This window comes from Macaca fascicularis, chromosome 5, assembly GCF_037993035.2.
Source record: "Macaca fascicularis isolate 582-1 chromosome 5, T2T-MFA8v1.1".
Lineage (NCBI taxonomy): Eukaryota > Metazoa > Chordata > Mammalia > Primates > Cercopithecidae > Macaca > Macaca fascicularis.
Genome location: NC_088379.1, coordinates 9697148 through 9720075, shown reverse-complemented (window position 1 = coordinate 9720075; position 22928 = coordinate 9697148). Strand labels below are relative to the sequence as shown.

At 43.3% G+C, this 22928-nt stretch overlaps 1 protein-coding gene across 2 annotated transcripts in view; it reads left to right on the top strand.

Moving 5' to 3' along the window:
• CLNK (cytokine dependent hematopoietic cell linker) overlaps positions 1–22596 on the top strand; it is a 244203-nt gene extending 221607 nt beyond the window's left edge. For both annotated transcript variants that reach the window (XM_005554485.5, XM_005554486.5), the window contains exons 17-19: positions 2990–3067; positions 9680–9835; positions 20206–22596. In XM_005554485.5, the coding sequence (XP_005554542.3) occupies positions 2990–3067; positions 9680–9835; positions 20206–20352 (381 nt within the window). In that variant the 3' untranslated portion in view covers positions 20353–22596. The remainder of the gene's footprint in view (positions 1–2989; positions 3068–9679; positions 9836–20205) is intronic.
• The last annotated feature ends 332 nt before the right edge of the window (positions 22597–22928 follow it).

Genomic DNA, 22928 nt, shown 5'->3' with positions numbered 1-22928 from the left:
AAGTGATTCTCCTGCCTCCCGAGTAGCTGGGATTACAGGTGTGCACCACCACACCTGGCTAATTTTGTATTTTTAGTAGAGACAGGGTTTCACCATGTTGGCCAGGCTGGTCTCCAACTCCTGACCTCAGGTGATCCACCTGCCTCAGCCTCCCAAAGTGTTGGGATTACATTTAATAAATACATTGTTTCAGTCCAGAAAGGTGGGACAGCTTGAAGTGGGGCCTTCCAGGTTATAGGTAAATTTCAAATTTTTCTGGTTAACAATAGGTTGAGTTTATCTAAAGACCTGGGATCAACAGAAAGGGAATATCACTGATAGATAGAGGTCTTTTTATCGGTTAAGATAAGGGATTTTGGACCAAAGTTCTTATTGTACAGATGAAGCCTTCAGGTAGCAGGCTTCAGAGAGAATAGAGTATAAATGCTTCCTCTCAGACTTAAAGTCTGTGTTGATGTTAATGACAGAGAGGTATAATGAGGCATGTCTGACCCCTAATTCCCGTCATGACCCAAACCAGTCTTTCGGGTTAAATTTTAACAGTGCCCTGGCAGAGGAGGAAGTCCATTCAGATGGACTTAGGAGGCCTTAGAATTATATTTTTGGTTTACAATATTTTCCCTAATTAAAAAGAAATTCATTGCAATATAAACAAAACAAGCTATTAAACTGTAGCAGGATCCCATCACCTGCTAATGACTCTCAGCATAAGGACTGCTCCTCTTCTGTTAAAGAAGAGATTAGAAATGTCAGACAGATATTAAAGATGCATTAGGCCAAAATGAAACATTCCTTTTGAATTATTCAGGGGAACTAGAAAGAGAATTAGAAGGGGACTCCCTTCCCCACAAGTGATTCTGAGATATGTAATTCAGTTTCTGAGCACCAGTTACATTCACCAGCCATCCCGCATGACCACACCTGGAGAAACATAGGACTCATCTCTAAACGTCTTCCAACTTGGACAAATAAATAAAAACAGAGTAGATGAAATGCACCATGACTGAGCTCTGCCAAGTCCATGGACTGGCCAAGAGGCCCCCTGGAAGCAGTAGACCACTTCAAGCTTAGACAGTTCACGTTTCAGTGGGGAGATGGGGCTCCACGGCTTCCCTTTGTCTCTAGAGCCTGTCACATGGCTTTGCTGGAGTGAGGCAGAGCTGGTCCTGCCATGGACCTTTTCAGCAAGGGGGTAGGGACTAGGTCAAATAAGAGGTGAGTTTTGGACCAGGCGCGGTGGCTCACACCTGTAACCTCAGCACTATGGGAGGCCAAGGCATGTGGATCACCTGAGGTCAGGAGTTTGAGACCAGCCTGACCAACATGGTGAAGCCCAGTCTCTACTAAAAATACAAAAATTAGTCGGGCATGGTGGCACATGCCTGTAATCCAGCTACTTGGGAGGCTGAAGCAGGATAATTGCTTGAACCCAGGAGGCAGAGGTTGCAGTGAGCCGAGATTGTGCCACTGAACTCCAGCCTGGGCAACAAGAGTGAAACTCTGTCTCTCAAAAACAAAAAAACAAAAAAAAAAGAGGTGACTTTTAGTTCCAATCTTGATGCAAAAGAATGGCTGAGCTGGGTAGGCAGAGGTGAAGACCAGGAGGGATTCCAAGCAGTAGGGCCAGTTCTGTTCTATTCCTGAAGCTGTGTGTGTCCAGAGTACAAGCACTTTTGTCTGGCCAGACCCATGTCTGAAATGGGGTGGCAGGAAGTGAGACTGCAGGGTTGAGTTAGAGCTAACTCATACCGTTCCAGATGGTGTTCACATCAGTGTGTTCTCACGTGAACAGAATCAGAATCTCAGTATTGAATGTATCAGGTTTATTTTTCAGTGGACCAGAGACTCCAAATGAATGAGAGACAAAAGACCTGACATCACGTACCTAACTCTTGCCAACCATGTGACAGGTTTTGACAACTTTTTTTTTTTTGAGACGGTGTCTCGCTCTGTCACCAGGCTGGAATGCAGTGGTGCAATCTCGGCTCACTGTAACTGCCACTTCCCAGGTTCAAGCAATTCTCCTGCCTCGGCCTCCTGAGTAGCTGGGATTATAGGCATGTGCCACCATACCCGGCTAATTTTTGTATTTTTAGTAGAGACGAGGTTTCACTGTGTTGGCCAGGCTGGTCTCGATCTCCTGACCTCTTGATCTGGCTACCTCGGCCTCCCAACGTGCTGGGATTACAGGCATGAGCTACCACGCCCAGCTCAGGTTTTGACTTTCTGAACCTTCACTGTCCATCTTCACTAGGGTTAATACTACCTGACATGCCTACTTCAAAGATGTGTTGTAGGGATGGACTGATATGCTACTAAATAAGGAAGGACCTTATAGATGCTGGACTCACAAGGAGGGTTATTTAATATTACGATCCTCGGAACCCTGTGAAGGAATTGCAAGTCCATGATGCATCTCCCTGACTGCCCTTCCTTCTCCCAGTTAGTCTGGATTTTATCATCAAAAGAATTTAAAATCATTTAACAGTGATATAAATAAAGCAGCGTGGCCCAGGGAGAAAGCTAGATAAACTAGGATCCGAATCATAGCTCAGCCGCCTGTGCCTCTAGAAAAGTGGCAGAGATGGACTGTTTCTCCCTCCCTGCTGTTTGTATGTTACTAGGGCAGTGTAGGCTTCACAAACAACACATATTTCCACCTCAACAAGCCTCAGCAGCTGAAGATTCAGAAAGCACTGATAGATAGCGGGCTTATCATCTGTTCTGAGGGTGGTGCTGAAGGACCTTTCTCAACAGATTCCCGTTGACTTCAGAATTCCCCAGATGCAGTAACTTTTTCTGTGTCTCCCTGCCCCAAGTATCTGTGGGCTTCTCCAAGTTCAGGGACTAAATGTTAGGCACTGAATATCTACTATAGATTAAACTGTGATTAGGCACTGGTGGAACAAAAGTAAATTTTGAATTAATTAATCAATAATTCATACTTTCCTTTGACCCTAAAATATTTGTAATTGATTCTGTTCTGCAGGATTTCCAGCACAATGAATGGTACATTGGAGAGTACAGCCGCCAGGCAGTCGAAGAGGCATTCATGAAGGAGAACAAGGTAATGCCTTTCACATGGTCCACCGTTATTGTTTCCATAGGCATCTTAAGGTTCTCTGCTCATGTGTCACAAGATGTAACAAGCAACTTGCTTTCATGTATTATTTCCTGCATCACCCTGCATTTCTCAACGCTGGGAGGCTGTAGTTGAAAAAGGCATTTAACATGGAGAGTTTCAGGCCAGGTGCAGTGGCTCGCCCCTGTAATCCTAGTACCTTGGGAGGCCGAGGTAGGTGGCTCACTTGAGGTGAGGAGTTTGAGACCAGCCTGAACAACATGATGAAACCCTGTTTCCACTAAAAATACAAAAAAAAAAAAAAAAAAACAAAAAAACAAAAAAACAAAGAAATTAGCCAGGTGTGGTGGCACGTGCCTGTAATCCAAGCTACTCAGGAGGCCGAGACATGAGAATCACTTGAACCTGTGAGGTGGGGGTTTCAGTGAGCCGAGATTGTGCCACTGCACTCCAGCCTGGGCAACAGAGTGAGATGCTGTCTCAAAAATAAATAAAATAAAATAAAATAAAATAATAAAAACAAAAAACAAGAAAACATGAAGAGGACTGGGTGCAGTGGTTCACGCCTATAATCCCAGCACTTTGGGAGGCCGAGGTGGGTGGATCATCTGAGGTCAAGAGTTTGAGACCAGCTTGGTCAATATGGCGAAACCCTGCCTCTACTAAAAATACAAAAATTAGCCAGGCGTGGTGGCAGGCACCTGTTATCTCAGCTACCCAGGAGGCAGAGACACGAGAATTGCTTGAACCTGGGAGGCGGAGGTTGCAGTGAGCCAAGATTGTGCCACTGCACTCCAGCCTGGGCAATGGAGTGAGATGCTGTCTCAAAAATTAATTAATTAACTAAATTAAATAAAAATATATAAAAAAAAAAAAAAAACATGAAGAGGACCGGACGCAGCAGTTCATGCCTATAATCCCAGCACTTTGGAGGCTGAGGCGGTGGATCACCTGAGGTCAGGAGTTCAAGACCAGCCTGGCCAATGTGGTGAAACCCCGTCTCTACTAAAAATACAAAAATTAGCCAGGCGTGGTGGTGGGTGCCTGTATTCCCAGCTACTCATGAGGCTGAGACAGGAGAATCGCTTGAAGCCGGCAGGCAGAGGTTGCCGTGAGCCGAGATTGTGCCACTGCACTCCAGCCTGGGCCACAGAGCAAGACTTTGTCTCAAAAACAAAAAACATGGAGAGTTTCAGGCCTGAGGCTTGGTTGTGCTAATTATCAGCTGTGTGGCTTCCTCAAGTTTCTAAATAACTTCCCATGTAGATTTATTCATTTGTAAAATGAAACATAGTAAAATCAACCCTAAGGAACTATTTTGAAGATGAAATATGGATACTGGACTATAGAGGTCACAATAGAAGGGGCTTCCTTCTGCTTTCATCAAGGTTTATCTCCTTAATCAAGGTTTGCCCAAAGTACTGTAGGGTCTTTATGTCTCACTTCTTCGAGAAAGGAGCAGGGATTGTGAAGGCTGCAAAAGTCAGGATATGGTAGGTTACGCTGCAGTAACAACCCCAAGATCTCAGTTGCTTAACATAATGAAACTTTACTTTTGCTTGCAAACCATGTTCAGGATGGGTTTGGGTGGATAAACCCAGGCTGCTGGGGCTCCATCTCAATGGTGTGCTTCTACCCTCACACTCTGACTCGTAATACATCCTCTCAGAAGTAACATAGTTTACTTCCGCTTACACATTTTTGACCAAAGGAAGTCACGTGACCAAACTTAACTTCGAAGACGGTGAGGAAGTACAAACCTACATGTGACTGAAAGGAGAAAAGAACTGGAATACTTGTCATCAGGTCAAATGACTACCACAACCATCATCATCCCAAAGAGCAAATGATTATCAAGCAATGACTATGTGCAGAGAACTATGAGATTGCTTAGAAGTTATAGAAAGTGTCTCAAGACTGATGCAACATCAAAACCTATCCCCAGCTAATCAGTACAATGAGCATTGTTGAAAGAGGTAACCCAAACATGAATGAATTAGTTAATTAGTGAATAAATGAGAGGTCTACAATAAATTTTCATAAAACCTAGCTCTCAGAATTGATGTTGTAAAATTAAATAAATGATATGTATAAGTTGCTATGGTAAAGAGAATCATGCCCACTCCAAAGATGTTCACATCCTAATCCCCAGAACCTATGAATATGTCACCTTCATAGAAAAGGGGACTTTGCAGATGTGAAGGTAAGGATGTTGAGAAGGGGAAGTAACTATGCATTATCTGGGTGGGTTCAATATAATCACAAAGGTCCTTGTAAGAGGGAACCAGGAGTTTCAGAGTCAGAGAAGGGACGTGATAATGAAAGTAGAGGTTAGATGAATGGGAGAGCCACAAGCCAGGGATCTTGTTGGCCTCCAGAAACTGGAAAAGTCATGGAAACAAAGTCTCTCCTATTGATTTTAACCCAGCAAGACTCATGTTAGACTTCTGACCTCCAGGACTGTAAGAGAATACATTTCTGTTTTACATCACTAATTTCATGGTAATGTGTTATAGCAGCAATAGGAAATGATACCATTGCTTACAAAGTATCTTGAACACACACGGAATAAATGGAATATCCCATTTCCTAGATGAGGAAACTGAGGCTAAGCCAATATGTTGGTCATAAAGTAGAGAAACTGACAGAACATGCATTCAAGATCAGTGCTCTTTTCACAAAATCCCAGCTGACTCTAGTAGCCCTCAAAGTTCTTTTCACAGCCCGGGTGGAGAGCCCTGGGTGGTTGGCTGATGCAGCTTCTTGAGGACCCTTCTTTCCTCCTTCCAGGGAATCTGGCCATGCCTTGGTAGAGTGGCGAACCTGGTGATGGTAGATTCCAACGCTGGCTGTCGTTCTTGGCTAATCCGTGCCCACTGCACCATTGCACTCACAAAGCCTGTTTTCCATCAGAAGAACTAGTCTTAGCAGACCTCCTTCCAGGAGCCCATGTGTGGATTGTGCTGGAAAAGCAATATGCATGTGACCTGATGCTCTTCTGGCAGCATTTGGGCGCTCAGCAAATGCTCCCTTCCTCTCTTTCTGTGTGCCTGCTTCTGCCTCTTCCCAAGAAACTTATACCATAGCAACTTATACGTATAACTTATTTTAATTTTAAGAAAATAAAATCTCAGTTAAATGACTTCATATGCTCCCTTTCATATTCTACTTTTCTGTTTGTCTCAGTTCTGTCAAAATGTGTTTCCCATTTATGAAAGATAATTTATTTTAAATTTCAGAATTACTCAGATTTATTTTGACAAATCATTTCAGAGTTTAAGAGGATAAACCCAAAAATTGGCTGTGAGTTTTGGCCTCTTCTCTCCTTCTGATCTTTGGCAGTGCTCTGGGCTTGAACATTAAGGCTTCAATTATGACTAAACATTTTAGGCAGAACAAGTTCCAGAAAATTCTGCCATCCTATTTTATACAGTCAGAGGCTTGTGTATTTAAAGGGTGAGGATTTGGTTTGGCTTTTCAGTATTCCATTTAGCAACTGTGATGCTTTAGGGGATTCACTTAAGCCTTTAGACTTTTATTCCTTTACTTGTAAAATAAGAATAAAATTTTTCCATCAATGTTTATGTAAAGAACCCCACGTTTATGTAAAGAACCTGTAAATAGGCTGGGTGCAGTGGCTCATGCCTGTAATCCCAGCACTTTGGGAAGCCGAGGCGGGTAGATCACAAGGTCAGGAGATGGATACCATCCTGGCTAACACGGTGAAACCCCGTTTCTACTAAAAATACAAAAAAATTAGCTGGGTATGGTGGTGGGCACCTGTAGTCCCAGCTATTTGGGAGGCTGAGGCAGGAGAATGGCATGAACCCGGGAGGCAGAGCTTGCTGTGAGCCGAGACCGCGCCACTGCACTCCAGCCTGGGCGACAGAGCAAGACTCCGTCTCAAAAAAAAAAAAAAAAAAGAAAGAAACTGTAAATGAGCCAGGCGTGATGGCTCACACCTATAATCCCAGCACTTTGGGAGGCTGAGGTGGGCAGATCACAAGATCAGGAGTTTGACACCAGCCTGGCCAACATGGTGAAACCCTGTCTCTACAAAAAAGACAAAAATTAGCCAGGCGTGGTGGTGGGTGCCTATTATCCCAGCTACTCAGGAGGCTGAGGCAGGAGAATCACTTAAACCCGGGAGGCGGAGGTTGCAGTGAGCTGAGATCATGCCACTGCACTCCAGCCCGGGCAACAGAGCGAGACTTCATCGCAAAAAAAAAAAAAAGAATCCTCTAAATGAAACAATGTGTGCAAAGTGCTTGGCAATTCTCAATGCACCTTAGCTATCAGTATCATCATAACATCACTATCATGTTACAATATTATTTATAAATTTTGTATACTTAAAGTATTTCTATGTTCTATCATAGTATTACCATTATTATATATCTATATGTATTCATTATAGAAATATATTATATATAGCTATTATAACATATAGAGAATTATATATCATAATTTATTATTATAGCTATAAATCACTATATATATAATCTATATTTATCATGCTTTTTTTTTTTGAGACAGGGTCTCACTCTGTCACCCAGGATGGAATGCAGTGGTGAGATCTCAGTTCACTGCAACTTCCGCCTCCTGGGTTCAAGTGATTCTCCTGCCTCAGCCTCTGGTGTAGCTGGGATAACAGGCACATGCTACTATGCCTGACTGATTTTTGTATTTTTAGTAGAGATGAGGTTTCCCCATGTTGGCCCGGCTGGTCTCGAACTCCTGGCCTCAAGTGATCCACCTGCCTGGGCCTCCCAAGTGTTGGGAATACAGGTGTCAGGCACCGCACCCGGCCTCCATTCTTCATAGATCACTTATAACCATCTATACAATATACACAATTACACTTACAGATTTTTCATTTTCATTATATAAATAACACAATGTAACTACAAAACTAAGCCTGGTAGATGTGTTCATGTGCAGGAGGACTGCTCCATTTCTCAGTCTTTTACAACCAGATCTTAGTATCATTCTGAATCATTCCCTGGAGTGTACAAATTATTTCTAATCATCGTCCTGTTCTCAGCTTTTGGACCATTTGACACTGTTGACCTGCTTTTGGAAACCCTCAGTCTCCACCTCTTGGCTTCTGTCACTCTGAATCTCCTGGTCTTCCGTCATCTTTCAGACATCTCCAGACCTTTTGTGTCTTCTCTTCCTTGCCCTGTACTTGCCCTCACCTCAACATAGGCTACAATTCCTCCTCCCATAAAGGGCCTCTCCATTCAGTTTGATATCCATGATTTAGAGGCCCCATGTCTCTTTCAGGAACTCTAATCCTGCATAGACATCTTTGCACATAGAAGTCCAATTTATTAGATAACAGCTTTCTCTGCTCAAAGCCTGCTGTGGCTCCCACTATCTCTAGAATAATACCCAAGCATCAGGCAGAAGAGGAAATATGTGAACACTGAGAGATGAATACATCAAGAAGCGAGCTGGAGAAGGGCTTTTCCATGTAGGAGTAGCACATGTGGCATGGTTCGGCTGTGACCCTACACAGAGCTCATCTTGAATTGTAATCCCCATAATCCCACGTGTCTAGGGAGAGACCTGGTGGGGGTGACTGGATCATGGGGGCAGTTTCCCCCATGCGGTTTTAGTGAGTGAGTTCTCGTGAGATATGATAGTTCTATAAGGGGCTCCTCTCCCTTCACTCCTCAGTCTGCTCTCTCCTGCTGCCATGTGAGAAGGTCCAAGCTTGCTTCCCCTTTGCCTTCCGTGTGATTGTAAGTTTCCTGAGGCTTCCCCAGCCATGTGGAACTGTGAGTCAATTAAACCTCTTTCCTTTATAAATTACCCAATCTCAGGTTATTTCTTTATAGAAGTGTGAAAACAGACTAATACATCATGCAAAATCTGGGACCCCCAAAGCAGATGGTGCCTTTGGGAAATGGTGGCTTAGCTGGAGCCAGGAGCCAGAGGCAGAAAGCTGCAGGAGCAGTGAGAGATCAAACTGCAAGATAGGTTGGTCATGCTAAGTTCATGGGCACTATGCCCAGGTCAGTAGGAAATGATGAAAGCTTTTTTCTTTTTTGTTTTTGTTTTTGTTTTTGTTTTGGAACCGGAGTCCTGCTCTGTTGCCCAGGCTGAAGTGCAGTGGCACGATCTCGGCTCATTGCAGTCTCTGCCTCCCAGGTTCAAGTGATTCTCCTGCCTCAGCCTCGTGAGTAGCTGGGATTACAGGCACGCACCACCACCACGCCTGGCTAATTGTTGTATTTGTAGTAGAGATGGGGTTTTTCCGTGTTGGCCAGGCTGGTTTCAAACTCCTGACCTCAGGTGATCCGCCTGCCTTGGCCTCCCAAAGTGCTGCGATTACAGGGGTGAGCCACCACACCTGGCCTTGATGAAAGACTTTCAAGAAGAGAGTGTCAAGATCCAACTGGTACACATCTCAGAAAATGACAAGAACCCATAGACACGCAGACACTCAGTACAAACTTACTGAATTAAAGTGGTTTACCGAAAACTAAATCCATCTGGGAATCTCATGCATGCAAACATCATTGTTGCCACCATTACAAGGGCAGAATGCTGGCATGCCTGAAAAGATGGCTGTTACTCTTTTTGTTTCAGGATGGTACTTTCTTGGTCCGAGATTGTTCCACAAAATCCAAGGAAGAGCCCTATGTTTTGGTTGTGTTTCACGGGAACAAAGTCTACAACGTAAAAATCCGCTTCCTGGAGAGGAATCAGCAGTTTGCCCTGGGGACAGGACTCAGAGGAGATGAGGTGGGTATAACTTAACAGCCTCCCTGTTCCAGGCTAAGCCCAACAAATAAAGGAAGAGTTTGGGGGATGTCGTTCCGGAGGAGGAGGATGCTGCCCTGAAGGAGGGGGATGTAGTCTGACCTCCCCACCCCTTCCACAAATATCTGCACATCTTACACTTTGGCCTACCAGGCCAGTGGCCAGTTTTGACCATTTCATGCACCCCCGTTGCCTGCCTTGCCTATTAAAGAAAACTCATTCTACAAGACACATCTAAACTCTGCCTCCCAGGAAGCCTCCAGAGGAGCATACACTAATGCCAAATTCCTTTCCCTCCTCAGCACTGAAATGCCCACTGCAGACATTTCTGATGTCTGTCAGAATTCCTTATCTATAGATTTGTGTCCCCAAAATGAATGTGAAACCAACCACAGCATTTGGGCTATGTTGAGCATGCCTGTCCTCAGTACAGATCTGCTGATGGGGGCGAAAGAACGAATCAATTAAAATATTCATGAATAACAGAAATCAATCCACAAGAGAGGAGAAATTTTCACTGAATATGTATATGCCAGGCCTAGTCTATCTGCATTACTATTATTATTATTTTGAGACAGAGTCATACTGTCACCCAGGCTGGAGTACAGTGGCACGATCTCAGCTCACTGCAACCTCCTCCTCCCGGTTCAAGTGATTCTCCTGCCTCAGCTTCCCGAGTAGCCAGAATTACAGGCATGCACCACCAAACCCAGCTAATTTTTATATATTTTTTAGTAGAGATGGGGTTTCACCATGTTGGTCAGGCTGGTCTCAAACTCCTGACTTCAGATGATCTGCCTGCCTTGGCCTCCCAAAGTGCTGGGATTACAGGCATGAGCCACTGTGCCTGGCCAGCATTATCTTATTTTGATCCTCAACAACTCTTTGGAGTCATGATTTTTCCTATCTTAGATGTAGGAAAACTGAGGCTCAGAAAATTAAATAAATGGCCAAAGACGCACAGGCAGTAACAGAAGGGGGAAGGAGAGGCTGCTCCTGCAACTCTTCTGTTGATGAAGGAAGGGGTAAAGGAAGGAAGGAACGAAGTTAGTTATGAGCCACCATTTCTAAGGATGTGAGCTCAGGCCGGTGACTTAACTTCCCTGGGCTTTAATTTCCTCAAATGTCAATGTTATTTTAAAGCCTAGACTTCAACAATTTAGTGATTCCCATTTAGCATCTCCAGGTTGCAGTTTTATCTGTGGGTGTGCATTGTTAGGGGCTGAATCGTGCCTCCCTCACTCCAAAAAACCCACACGTTGAAGTCCTAACCCCCAGTAGCCCAGAATGTGACTGTATTTGAAGATAGGGCTTTGAAAGAGATAATTAAGGTTAAATGAGGTTATTGGGATGAGTCCTAATCCAATATAACTGATGTCCTTGTGACAAGAGGAGACACACACAGAGGGGCGACCATGTGAGGACACGGGGAAGGGACGACTATCTGCAAACCAAGGAGAGAGGTCGTGGGAGAAAGCAGCCTTCCAACACCTTGATCTTGGGACTTCAGCCTCGAGAACTGCGAAGAAAGACATTTCTGTTGTTTAAGCCACCTCATCTGTAGTGCTTAGTTACGGTAACCTTGACAAACTAATACAGGATAAAACCAGAACTTTCACACAGATACCGACTGTTTTTCAACAAGTAACAAAATAGGGCACATTGTTAGGGCTGCCAACAGGCCTCAGGTAGGCACACGTGTGAAATCGACGTGCAGGCTGCATGAACATTCCAGCTTAAATCCCGTGTCTGACCCAGAGCACTTTTTTGAGGCTCGGAGAGGAGTAGTTAGCACCTGTGAGGCGACCATGGGGTCAGTTCACCACCCTTTGCTATAGCCCGGGAACACTGTGACATGAACAAGTGCATAAGTGAATCCATAGATTAATACATAAATCTACCAGTTACAGTCACATTAAGAAAGTGCTATGTTAACACCAAAGAGAGAAGTGGCCAGTTCTTCATTTTGTGGAGAGGATTGACAAGTTAATAAATGTAAAACACTTAGTGCCTGGGACCTATCAAGGCCATGATAAATTTTAATTATATTTTCGTCACTATTACTGAGTCATTTTAATAAGTAGGATATAGTCCCCCTAAGATACCTATGGTAATGGACTTTCCAACTCAATGTCCCTTGATCTTCCTATATCTTGTCTCAGCTCATAGAATTTCTCATCTTTAGGAAAGCATTATATAATCCTTATTTCTTTATTTATTTATTTTGAGACAGGGTCTTGTTCTTGTTGCCCAGGCTGGAGTGCAGTGGCATGATCTTGGCTCACCGCAACCTCTGCCTCCCTTGTTCAAGCCATTCTCCTGCCTCAGCCTCCCGAGTAGCTGGGATTACAGGCATGTGCCACCACGCCTGGCTAATTTTGTATTTTTAGTAGAGATGGGGTTTCTCCATTTTGGTCAGGTTGGTCTGGAACTCCTGACCTCAGGTGATCCGCCCACCTTGGCCTCCCAAAGTGCTGGTATTACAGACATGAGCCACCACGCCCAGCCAGGAAAGCATTATATAATTCTTAAATGCTTGGGTTTAAGGGGGTTTTTTCCTCTGAGAATAGAAGACGTGGACATGGTGTGCCTTTGCATGTGCCAGGCCCTTGGGCCAAATGCTGTGTAATTTGCTCTCACATGGAGTTCTTGAAAAAGCTCTGGAAAGGACATCTTAATGAACCTCATTTACTGGCGAGGAAACTGAGGCCTGAGATAGTTACAGCTTTTTTTTCCAACATGCCCTACTTTGGTCTGCTAATAAAGAAAAGGAAGTAGAATGACTCTGTGATAATATCCTAATAGCTTAATCAGACTGTCAGCCGGTTCACTGACTGTCTCGGCAAATAAGGAGCAACTCCTATCGCAGGCCATAGATTAGACCCTCCGCCTCCAGATGAGCTGCTCTAATTACTGTCACCAAGGAACCCTGAGAGAACCAAATGTCTGTTTTAAGAAGCTCCTTTCTGTGTTCCTCTGGAATTTTCTCCTCCTTTGCATTCCCTATTTTTTTCCCATATGTGTTGAACGTACATTTCCACAGGTGAAAGAATGAATCAATGAAAGCATTCACTAATAATATAAATATATATACATAAGTCAAGCAATGAGAAAGAAATCCAAGGCAGAATCCTGAGTTTTGGTGGGGTTTTATATGCACTAGAGCTATTCTGTGCAGTTAGCCATTAATAACTAATTTGATCTATTGAATCCTCATAGCCAACCTCTGGGGTAGGTGCTGTCAATATTTCATTTTAACAAACTGTGACACTGAGCCACAGAAATGCTAAGTATCCGGCCCAAAGTCACAGCTAGTAAATGGCAATTCTGGGATGCAGTATGTTTTGCAAAACATTGACTTCCATTACCAGTTGAAGGTATGCAGATTCTTGGCGTCTTGAGCCAAAAATTGGCAAAACACACAAACAAAGCAAGGAAAGAATGAAGCAACAAAAACAGAGATTTATTGAAAATGGAAGTGCACTCCACAGGATGGGAGTGGCCCAGGCACAGGGGCTTGAGCACCCTTACAGAATTTTCTGCGGTTTAAATATCTGCTAGAGGTTTCCATTGGTTACTTGGTGTTCATCCTATGTAAACGAAGAGGATAAAGTAAAGTTACAATCATTTACTCAGTGTAGGCCCTATGTAAATAGAAAGGATATATCCTGTCACAAATGAAGTGTTTCCATTTGATTTGGTTCTAGGAAGTCCTTAGATTCCCTGCCTCCAGGCCCTATTCTCATGTCTCGCTTCCATAGACAGACTCAAATAACACCATCGCAAATACAAGCAATCACCCACCCGTTTGAAAACACTGCAGGTTGAATCACAGTTAAAGAATAGTTAACACTTACTTGGAGCTTACTGTGTGCCAGGGAGTGGGTAAAAAATGACAATTCACAGGTGGTTTCTTCCTGCCTTCCCTCTGAGGGAGATGTGTAAGAGAAAGAGGGTCTGGATTTTACTCAGTTCCCTCATGCTTTTCACAGCCTGAGCCTTTTGTCTTGCTGAGGAAGAATCACACCTCTTTAAAACAAGATTAGCAAGGCTCTGCTAAATGCAAGCCAACAACTAGCTACTTTAGCCAGGGTCCAATTAAAGAAAGCATCTTCACCCAACTCAGCAGGAAAAACATGAGAAACAGCATCTTCAAAGATTACTTTAATTTCATGTCGTTTTGTAGCTATCTTGCCGCTTTTGAATTTAACCACACAGATGATGCAGCAATGCCTAACTCTTGGGAGTTATTTTGAGTGTGACATGAGTTGATGTAAATAGTGGCAGACACATAGAGGCAGGTGCTTAATAAGTACCACTTCCCCAGAAACTTCGCGGTTTAAAACAACTGAAATGTATTGTTTCACAGTGCTGGAGGACAGAAGTCCAACATCATGGTATCAGCAGGGCCACACTCCTTCCGGAGACTCCAGGGGAGAGTCACCCCTGACCTCTTCCAGCTTTCCGCAGCTGCCAGCAATCTTTGTCTTCCTTGATTTATGGCCATGTCACTCCAGTCTCAGCCTCTATGGTCACATGACCTTCTCCTCGCTACGGTCACGTGACCCTCTCCTCCTCCTATGGTCACGTGACCTTCTCTTCTCTGATCAAAATCTCCCACTGCTCCTATCTTATGAAGAAACACATGATTGCTTTTAGGGCCTACTGGGATAACCTCGGATAAGCACCCCCTCTCAGGATCCTTAACTTTATCCTGTATTATACCATATAAAATAGTATTAACTCTTTTATAATGTAAGGTTATATTCTAGATTCTGGGATTAGGACACGGACATATTGGGGGGAATCATTCAGCACTCGCTGCTCATTTACTTATTTATTGTCCGAGCATTAATTGTAGGCCTACAGTATGTTAGACTCAGTGTTGCATTCTGGGAACACAGAAAGAGTCATGTCAAGTCCCTGCCATCCAGAGAATACCCTGTTCATCTGTGCCGATCTCCGTAGGCACCTAAGCAAGAATGAGATTGTAGAACACCGGCCCTAGCCAGCCAAGGAGACGCCTGCCTTAAACAACCTGCAGAGCTTAACTGCTGCCAAACATCGGTCCTGCATCTCAGTTTTATAAGTCATGTTTGTCAACACTTCTGTGAAATCTCAGAGAAGGGAGATTTCAATTTCAATTTCCAGATCTTTCCTTTTTGTTCTACAAATGTTTATATGTTTCTAAAAATCACCGTACATGTTTACATGATAAACTAAACTTTAAAGACTAGAGAACAGAGACAATCAACCCATGGGTTTTTTTTCACACCTTCCCTGTCTGCTTCCTTCTCCTCCTGCTTGATTGGCATTTATCTCTTTCTCTTTTCTCCCCCTTTCCTTCTTTCACTCTCATATGTGTACCCAAACACATTTCTTTACTTTTCTGGAAGGAAACATTGCCCACAGTTCATATATACAATAAACACAAAAGGTTTAAACAAATGGGCCAGGCGTGGTGGCTCATGCGTATAATCCCAGCACTTTGGGATGCCAAAGTGGGTGGATCACGAGGCCAGGAGTTCAAGAACAGCCTGGCCAACATGGTGAAACCCCGTCTCTACTAAAAATACAAAAAGTAGCTGGGCATGGTGGCACGTGCCTGTAGTCCCAGCTACTTGGGAGGTTGAAGCAGGAGAATCGCTTGAATCTGGAAGGTGGAGGTTGCAGTGAGCCAAGATCATGCCACTACACTCCAGCCTGGTGACAGAGTGAGATTCCATCTCAAAAAAAAAAAAGAAAAGGTTTAAACAGATGTTAAGATCTGATATTAGCAAACATTGCTTGTCCCCCTGGAAAAGATTATTCAATATGCAAGAGCTTAAGTATAATCTTTTTAAAAAGTCTCTTCAGGACAATATTTCAGTTTTGACCCCATCATTAGAAACCAATAATAAGAAAAGACCAGTTCAGGCACAGTGGCTCATGCCTGTAATCCCAGCACTTTAGGAGGCCGAGGTGGGTGGATCACTTGAGGTCAAGAGTTCAAGACCAACCCGGTCAATATGTTGAAACCCCATCTCTACTAAAACTACAAAAAGTTAGCTGGGCACCAATGCACATGCCTATAATCCCAGCTACTTGGGAGGCTGAGGAAGGAGAATTGCTTGAACCTAGGAGGCAGAGTTTGCAGTGAGCAGAGATTGTGCCGCTGCAATCCAGCCTGGGCAGCAGAGTGAGACCCCATCTCAAAAAAAAAAAAAAATAAAACAGGAAAGACCATGTGACTAATTGCCCCTGTCTTGCTTCCTACCACCTGTTAAAATTAATGAAATGTCATCCATGTAGCAGAATTTTAAAACAATTAATAGCAAATGTATTATTTGGGGACAATCTTTTTTTTTTTTTTTTCTTTTGAGACTGAGTCTCACTCTGTCACCCAGGCTGGAGTGCAGTGGCGCAATCGCAGCTCACTGCAACCTCTACCTTCCGGGTTCAAGCGATTCTTCTGCTTCAGCCTCCCGAGTAGCTGGGACTACAGGCATGCGCCACCACGCTCGGCTAATTTTGTTTTTTGTATTTTTAGTAGAGATAGGGTTTCATCATATTGGTCAGGCTACTCTCGAACTCCTGACCTCGTGATCCACCCGCCTCGGCCTCCCAAAGTGCTGGGATTACAGACGTGAGCCCCCGAGCCCAGCCTGGGACAATCTTAAAGAAAACAGGAATGAGAATAGGAGAGATAAATCATCTTCCCTCTGAAGACTAACACTAGGAAAGATTTCCTTTTATCAATGTGGATTTAACCAATTTTGTGAAAGAGTTCTACCTGGAAAGTTTTTGCTGTTGTTGTTATTCACTTTTTGTTTTATCAAGCATGAAGAAAGAAAAAGAAAACTTTGTGCTTGGTTTAAAATTGGAAATGAAATACAGAAAATTCTTCTTTTCCTAAAGGCTTACAGTAGTGGTCTGTAAACTTCTTGGTGATTTCATTGCTCTCCCATGATGTTCTTGGCAAATCTAGAAGGGAGGAGTTAATCGTAAGGCCTGGCATGTACTGAGCACTCACTGTGTCACGCTTTCTTCTAAATGCTGTATTGCTTATGCATCAATTCCATTCTCACAATGAACCTCAAAGTTAGGTCCTATCATTACCATCACTGTTGGTAGAATAACTGAGGCACAGAGAATGCAAGAAACTTGCTGACAGTGACACTGCTAGTGGTTGGGAGAGCCAGGCTTTGAACTCAGGCATTTAGGCTCCACAGGCCCTCTACTTACAATTACCCTGCTGTAGTAGGAATTAATCTCCCCATTGGACAATGGGGAAAGTACCTTACCTTAGCATCAGGTGGAAACTCATATTTATTGTATACATAACATGGGTGGTGGTATAGTCTGAATGTTTGTATTCCTCCAAAATGTATGTGTTAAAATCCTAAGCCCTAAGGTGATGGTGTTAGGAGGTGGGGACTTTGGAAAGTGATTCAGTCTCGAAGGTGGAGCCCTCACAAATGGGATCCGTTCCCTTGTAAAAGAGTGCATTGCTCTTTGGACCATGTGAGGATACAGCATTAAGGCAAGAAAATGGGCCTCTCCAGATACTGAATCTGCCAGTGCCTCAATCTTGGACTCCCTAGACTCCAGAACTGTGAGACATAAATTTCTACTGTTTCTAAGCTACCAGGTTTATAATACTTTTTGTTGCTGTTTGTTTTTTGAGATGAAGTCCATCTCCCAGCCTGGAGTGCAGTGACGCGATCACAGCTCACTGCAACCTCTGCCTCCCGGGTTCAAGCGATTCTCCTGCCTCAGCCTCCCAAGTAGCTGGGATTACAGGCACCCACCAGCATGCCTGGCTAATTTTTTATATTTTTGGTAGAGATGGGGTTTCACTATGTTGGCCAGGCTGACCTTGAACTCTTGAACTTAAGTGATCTGCCCGCCTTGGCCTCCCAAAATGCTGGGATTACGGGCGTGAGCCACCAGGCCTGGCCTAGTATTTTAACAGGCCAAACACACCAAGTCAGACTGACACATAGGTTATCTCACTGGAAACTGCTGCAGATCCAGTAAAGGTTTCAGAGGGACAAGGGACTTACAGATTGAACCAGGACTCTTTGGGTGTGAAAAGACAAACCCCAATTCAAATGAGCTCAGGCGGGAGAGAAGGAAATTTGTTATAATGTAACCAGAAAGGACAGAAATGGACTAGATCCAAGGACTAGTTAACATCAAGACATTCCCACTCTACATTTCTTTCCCCACATTTTTGTCCCCACTGTCGTATCTGTTTGCTCTTCACACCTCCCGGCATAATGGTAGGAAGGAGGAGATGACCCTGGAAGTCACATGTTTTTAGCGTTTTAGTTGCTTTCTGTTCAGTGCGCCACTAAGAAAAAATAATGTTCCCTCCCAACAGCCCCGAGGGAAGCCTCTGAGTGACCTGGTGAGGTTCTTATTAAGCCTCAATTGACAATTTTCACAGCACACATTTCTAAATGAAATTATTTGTTTGCATAGGAAATTATTTTCTGCCAGCTCCCAACAGAATGTCATCCCTGTGAGGCCCTAACTGGTCAATCTCATTCCCCGTTGGCTATTCCTGAGGCCTTCCAACATTTCTGCGCCTAGGATGCCCTGGGCAGAGGAAGGAGTAGGCAAGACCAAATCAGAGGCAGAGTAGCCCCCACGGAGGTGGCTCCCTTTCTTCAGGCTGTGTCATCTCTACCTTGGTGTGTTGGAGCATCAGAGGTCACAAGCTATAGGCAAAGTTGAAAAATAAAAAGAAATATCCAGAAAAGTGAGCCTTCATTCCTGGTCTCACCCTCCCTAGCCGTGGGAGACTCTGAGTAAGGCAGTCCGCTTCTCTGAGCTGAAATTCCCTTAGCTCTTTAGGGAAGATCATCCCCCCTGCCCTGTTCACCTCACAGGCTTGCTAGGGAGGATCCAAGTTGTCTTGAAACATGGGAGGCAGGTTGAGCAAGCTCTTCCTAATTATCTCCCAATATTCTCCTTCGGGAACTCATCCAAACTCACCTAATCAGAATGACTGTATATGCAGAATGGACGTTGAAGACTCAGAGAGGGAGAGGGTGATAAGGGGGTTAAGGAATGAAAAATCACCTAGTGGGTAATACAATGTCTATTATCTGGGTGACGGGTACACTAAAGCCCAGACCTCACCACTATACAATTCATCCACGTAACCAAAAGCCACTTGTACCTCTAAAGCTATTGAAATTTAAAAAATTACCGTATGTGCTCAAGTTTTCTCAGTACCCTGTCCTTATGCATGGCCCTGTACATTCTCTGCTTTTAATGTCTTTAAACCCTCCTGTCTACTTATCTGGCATGACCCATAACATAGCCCATTTCAAGTCTGCATCCTTGACAAAGCACTTCCCCATTTCCCTAAACCTGAAATAATCTTCCTTTCCGTTAAATTGTCATAACACTTTATCTGTGTATCTAGAAACACTGAAATCTGCAGCCACCTCATTATTTCACAAGAAGCTCAAGGAGGGCAGCTGAACCGGCTAAGCAGCCCTGTGGTTGTCCCTGTTCTTTCTATGTATACTAGAATTCCTTAGACTTCGTTACTGGAGAGCAAGCTCACTGCAGGCATTGCCCTGCAATTTACTACATTCGAGCCTGAATCTTCTATATTTTTGCTGGTCAGAGCTAAGGTTGAGGTTTGGGAGGCAACAGAGATTACAAGGATTGATTGCTGTGTAACTAACCCACCTAAGTCACTTAAGATAGAAAGGCTGTGATAACAATAGAATGGAACTTGACCCGTGTGATCTGATTCCAGAGAGGGAAAACTCCCTGTGTAGGAAATTTAAAGAGCTGCCATAGGGCTCACTTTTGGTCATCTCAAGAACTTTTTTTCTCCCTTATCATTCTTATCACTCATCCTTCAAGCTTGCCATATTCTTTTTAAAAACTACTTCTAGTTGGGTGTGGTGGCTCATGCCTGTAATCCCAGCACTTTGGGAGGCCTAGGCAGGTGGGTCACCTGAGGTCAGGAGTTTGAGACCAGTCTGGCCAACATGGCAAAACCCTGTCTCTACTAAAAATATAAAAATAAGCTGGGCGTGGTGGCCCATGCCTGCAATCCCAGCTACTTGGGAGGCTGAGGCAGGAAAATCGCTTGAACCCGGGAGGCAGAGGTTGCAGTGAGCCAAGATCACATTACTGCACTCCAGTCTGGGTGACAGAGCAAAAAAATGTCTCAGAAAAAAACAAACAAGAAAAAAAACTACTTCCTGAAACACCGTTACCATACAAAAATTGTTAAATTGGTTCACCTCTTCCCTGTGCAAAATCAAGCACCTTAGCTATATTTTAACCTACAGACACAAAAGATATTTTAAAAATCATTAACTTTCTTTTCTGTGTTTCAGAAGTTTGATTCAGTAGAAGACATCATCGAACACTACAAGAATTTTCCCATTATACTAATTGATGGGAAAGATAAAAGTGGGGTCCATAGGAAACAGTGTTACCTCACTCAGCCATTCCCTCTCATCAGACACCTCTCACCTCTGTAGCCTGGTCTTTGTGTTATCTTTGGTTTACTGGATTCAGCGCTTCCATCGTTTTCATTGATTTCAAAAGATTATTGCCTGTGCCTTCAAGGGATGACTTTTTTGACTTTGTAGAAAAGAAAAACACTCTATAACAAAGTGGAAAATCAATCATGGTTTTGAAAGTTCAAACCACAGAGAAAATATTTATAACATGCAAAAAATAAAAACATTCTAGTAACTGGCCACTGGACAATAAATAAAAATAAATAAAAACTAGGGTTTTAAAAGTATCTTCTAAATAACAACAGAAAATGCTATCAACATAGCTATTATGTTCATGATATAGGCGAGCAGCAAAGGGCACCAGAAGCTATTGCTTAAATGTTTGCAGCCAGCGCAGGACAAGTCAATGGGAAATTCCCAAATTTGTGCTCTTTACAGGGCACTGTGCTGCCTTTATGTCAGTCGTTGGGCCTTATACATCTACAATGTGTGGATGATTTCTTACACTAAAGATGTTGATGAATATTAGCTCTTTTTTATTGTAATCCTAGAAATTCAAGTATAGGGAAGAAATGTGGTATGGAAAACCAGCAATTGTGAATGTCACCTTGAAGACAGAAATTGAAAATATTCTGACCAGGGTGTGAAACAGCCAAGGGACCAGCCTCCAGCATCCTCTGCTTTGAGTAGCTTTAAGTCAAATGGAATTAACACATTCATAGTAAAGAGCTCAGATTATATCCTACACTAGCCTTCAGGCGAGCATATGTCTGAGGGAAACTAAAAACTGTATTAACAATTCCAATTATGGACTTCCATTCAAAGACACAGAAAAACTGTCCTCAAATTAGTGCTAATTCTTGCAGTAACATTGCACATGCCATGATATTATTCCCTGTAAAGGCTAAGAGGATTTAATTTTGTTATTGTTTTACAATAACGATGAGGAAGCAGAGGCTCAAAGAAGCTGTCGATCTTAATATGAGAAGAGAGCCCAGATTGTAATCTGCTTTGCCTGGCTCCATGCAAGCTCATCTGCCCAGGTACATTCTCTGCGCTGTGGCATTTTACAATCAAGTTGAAAAGCTAATTTAAAAAAAAAGAGAGAGAGAGAGATAGAAAGATAGAAACAATTACAAAATACAGATTTACCACCTTAAAATAAACAAACTCTTCTAGTGGGAATAAGCTTTTTTAAAAAAGATACTGTTGAAAGTAACAGTGTATCATGATGCCAAATGGTACCAAAGCTTACATAGGAAATTCATAGAGTATGTAATGGTAGCATTGATGCAGAAAGAAAACCAAAAATAATTAAAAGGCAATAGAAGCAAATGAAAACAATAAAAACAATGCACAGGATTCTCTCTTTTGTAAGACAGCAGACAATGAGCTCTCTGGGAAAAGTTCTTAGCATCTACCCATCATCCAAATACCCGCTCAGATGTTCTCCTTTCACAAGGTCAATGTGAAGTGATGCCTATAAGTTACATCAGGAGCATTTAATGAAGAAGCTCTTTGTAAAACTGGAACTTTTGAGACCCAACTGAGCCTATCGTAGAGTATGCCTGCAGAGGATTACACAGAACCAAGAGACAAGAGTGTTTATATTGGAGCTTGGATACGAAAGAACTCACTGGTCCGGTCACAGCTAAAAGCTGTATGGTTTCTGGTCATTCTCTACTGGAATTCAACAAGCCAGGGACAGTGTGGAAACAAAGACTTTACAGAAGGGCTCCAGGCTCATATCAGGAAAGAATCTGACCCTCACCCTAAAAAGCTACTGGAGATTACTCATACCTCCAACTCACTGATTCATTGAGGACATGCTATTCAATGCTGTGTTCTCAAGAAATGTCTATGAGTCCTCTCAACCATTGTTGTTGATAAAATAGGTGAATGTCAGGTGGGGGTTAGCATTTGATAAGGTGTACGTTTGAAATAATGTTTTATCACCTCTTCTTCATAAATACATGATATAATTCCAAGAAGAAACAAGAAGTAGAAATTCAGCATCCTTAAGATGACAGAAAGAATGAGGGGGAAAAGGAAGAAAAAAAATTAAGCATTTTGCAATAAAAAGCTCACAATATTTTTATGTATTTGAACATTTCCGTAAAAAATATAAAATGGAAAATATTGACATGGGCTGCTTCGGGTGATTGGGGTTTGAGGGACTGTGTTAGTCAGGTTTTCTAGAACTCAAGACACCAAGACAAAGTTAGAAGTGCAAACACTGATTGGAGGTTAATGTTTGAGAAAGGTAAAAGGGAGAAGAAACAGAAGTATGGGTATGGGGTGGGCTTTCAGGCTCCCACCTGTGAGAGGGAAAACGGGAGGTGTGGGGAGTGAGGAGAAAAACCATGAGATTCAGACCCAGCTCTGGGAGAGTCTTGGCAGGCTCATGGTGAGGCCCATAGCAAAGTTTGCCCAGAGAGGAGAGAGTGTCATGCTGGGCAGAAATGTCTGGGTCTTAGTGCCCCACCATGTTAAGTCATCGTCTGGGGCTATCCTGGGGAAAAAAAAAAAAAGACTTGCAAACGCTGCGGACAATCCAGAAGGCACAGCTGGAGGCTGTCCACTAACTTGCTGGC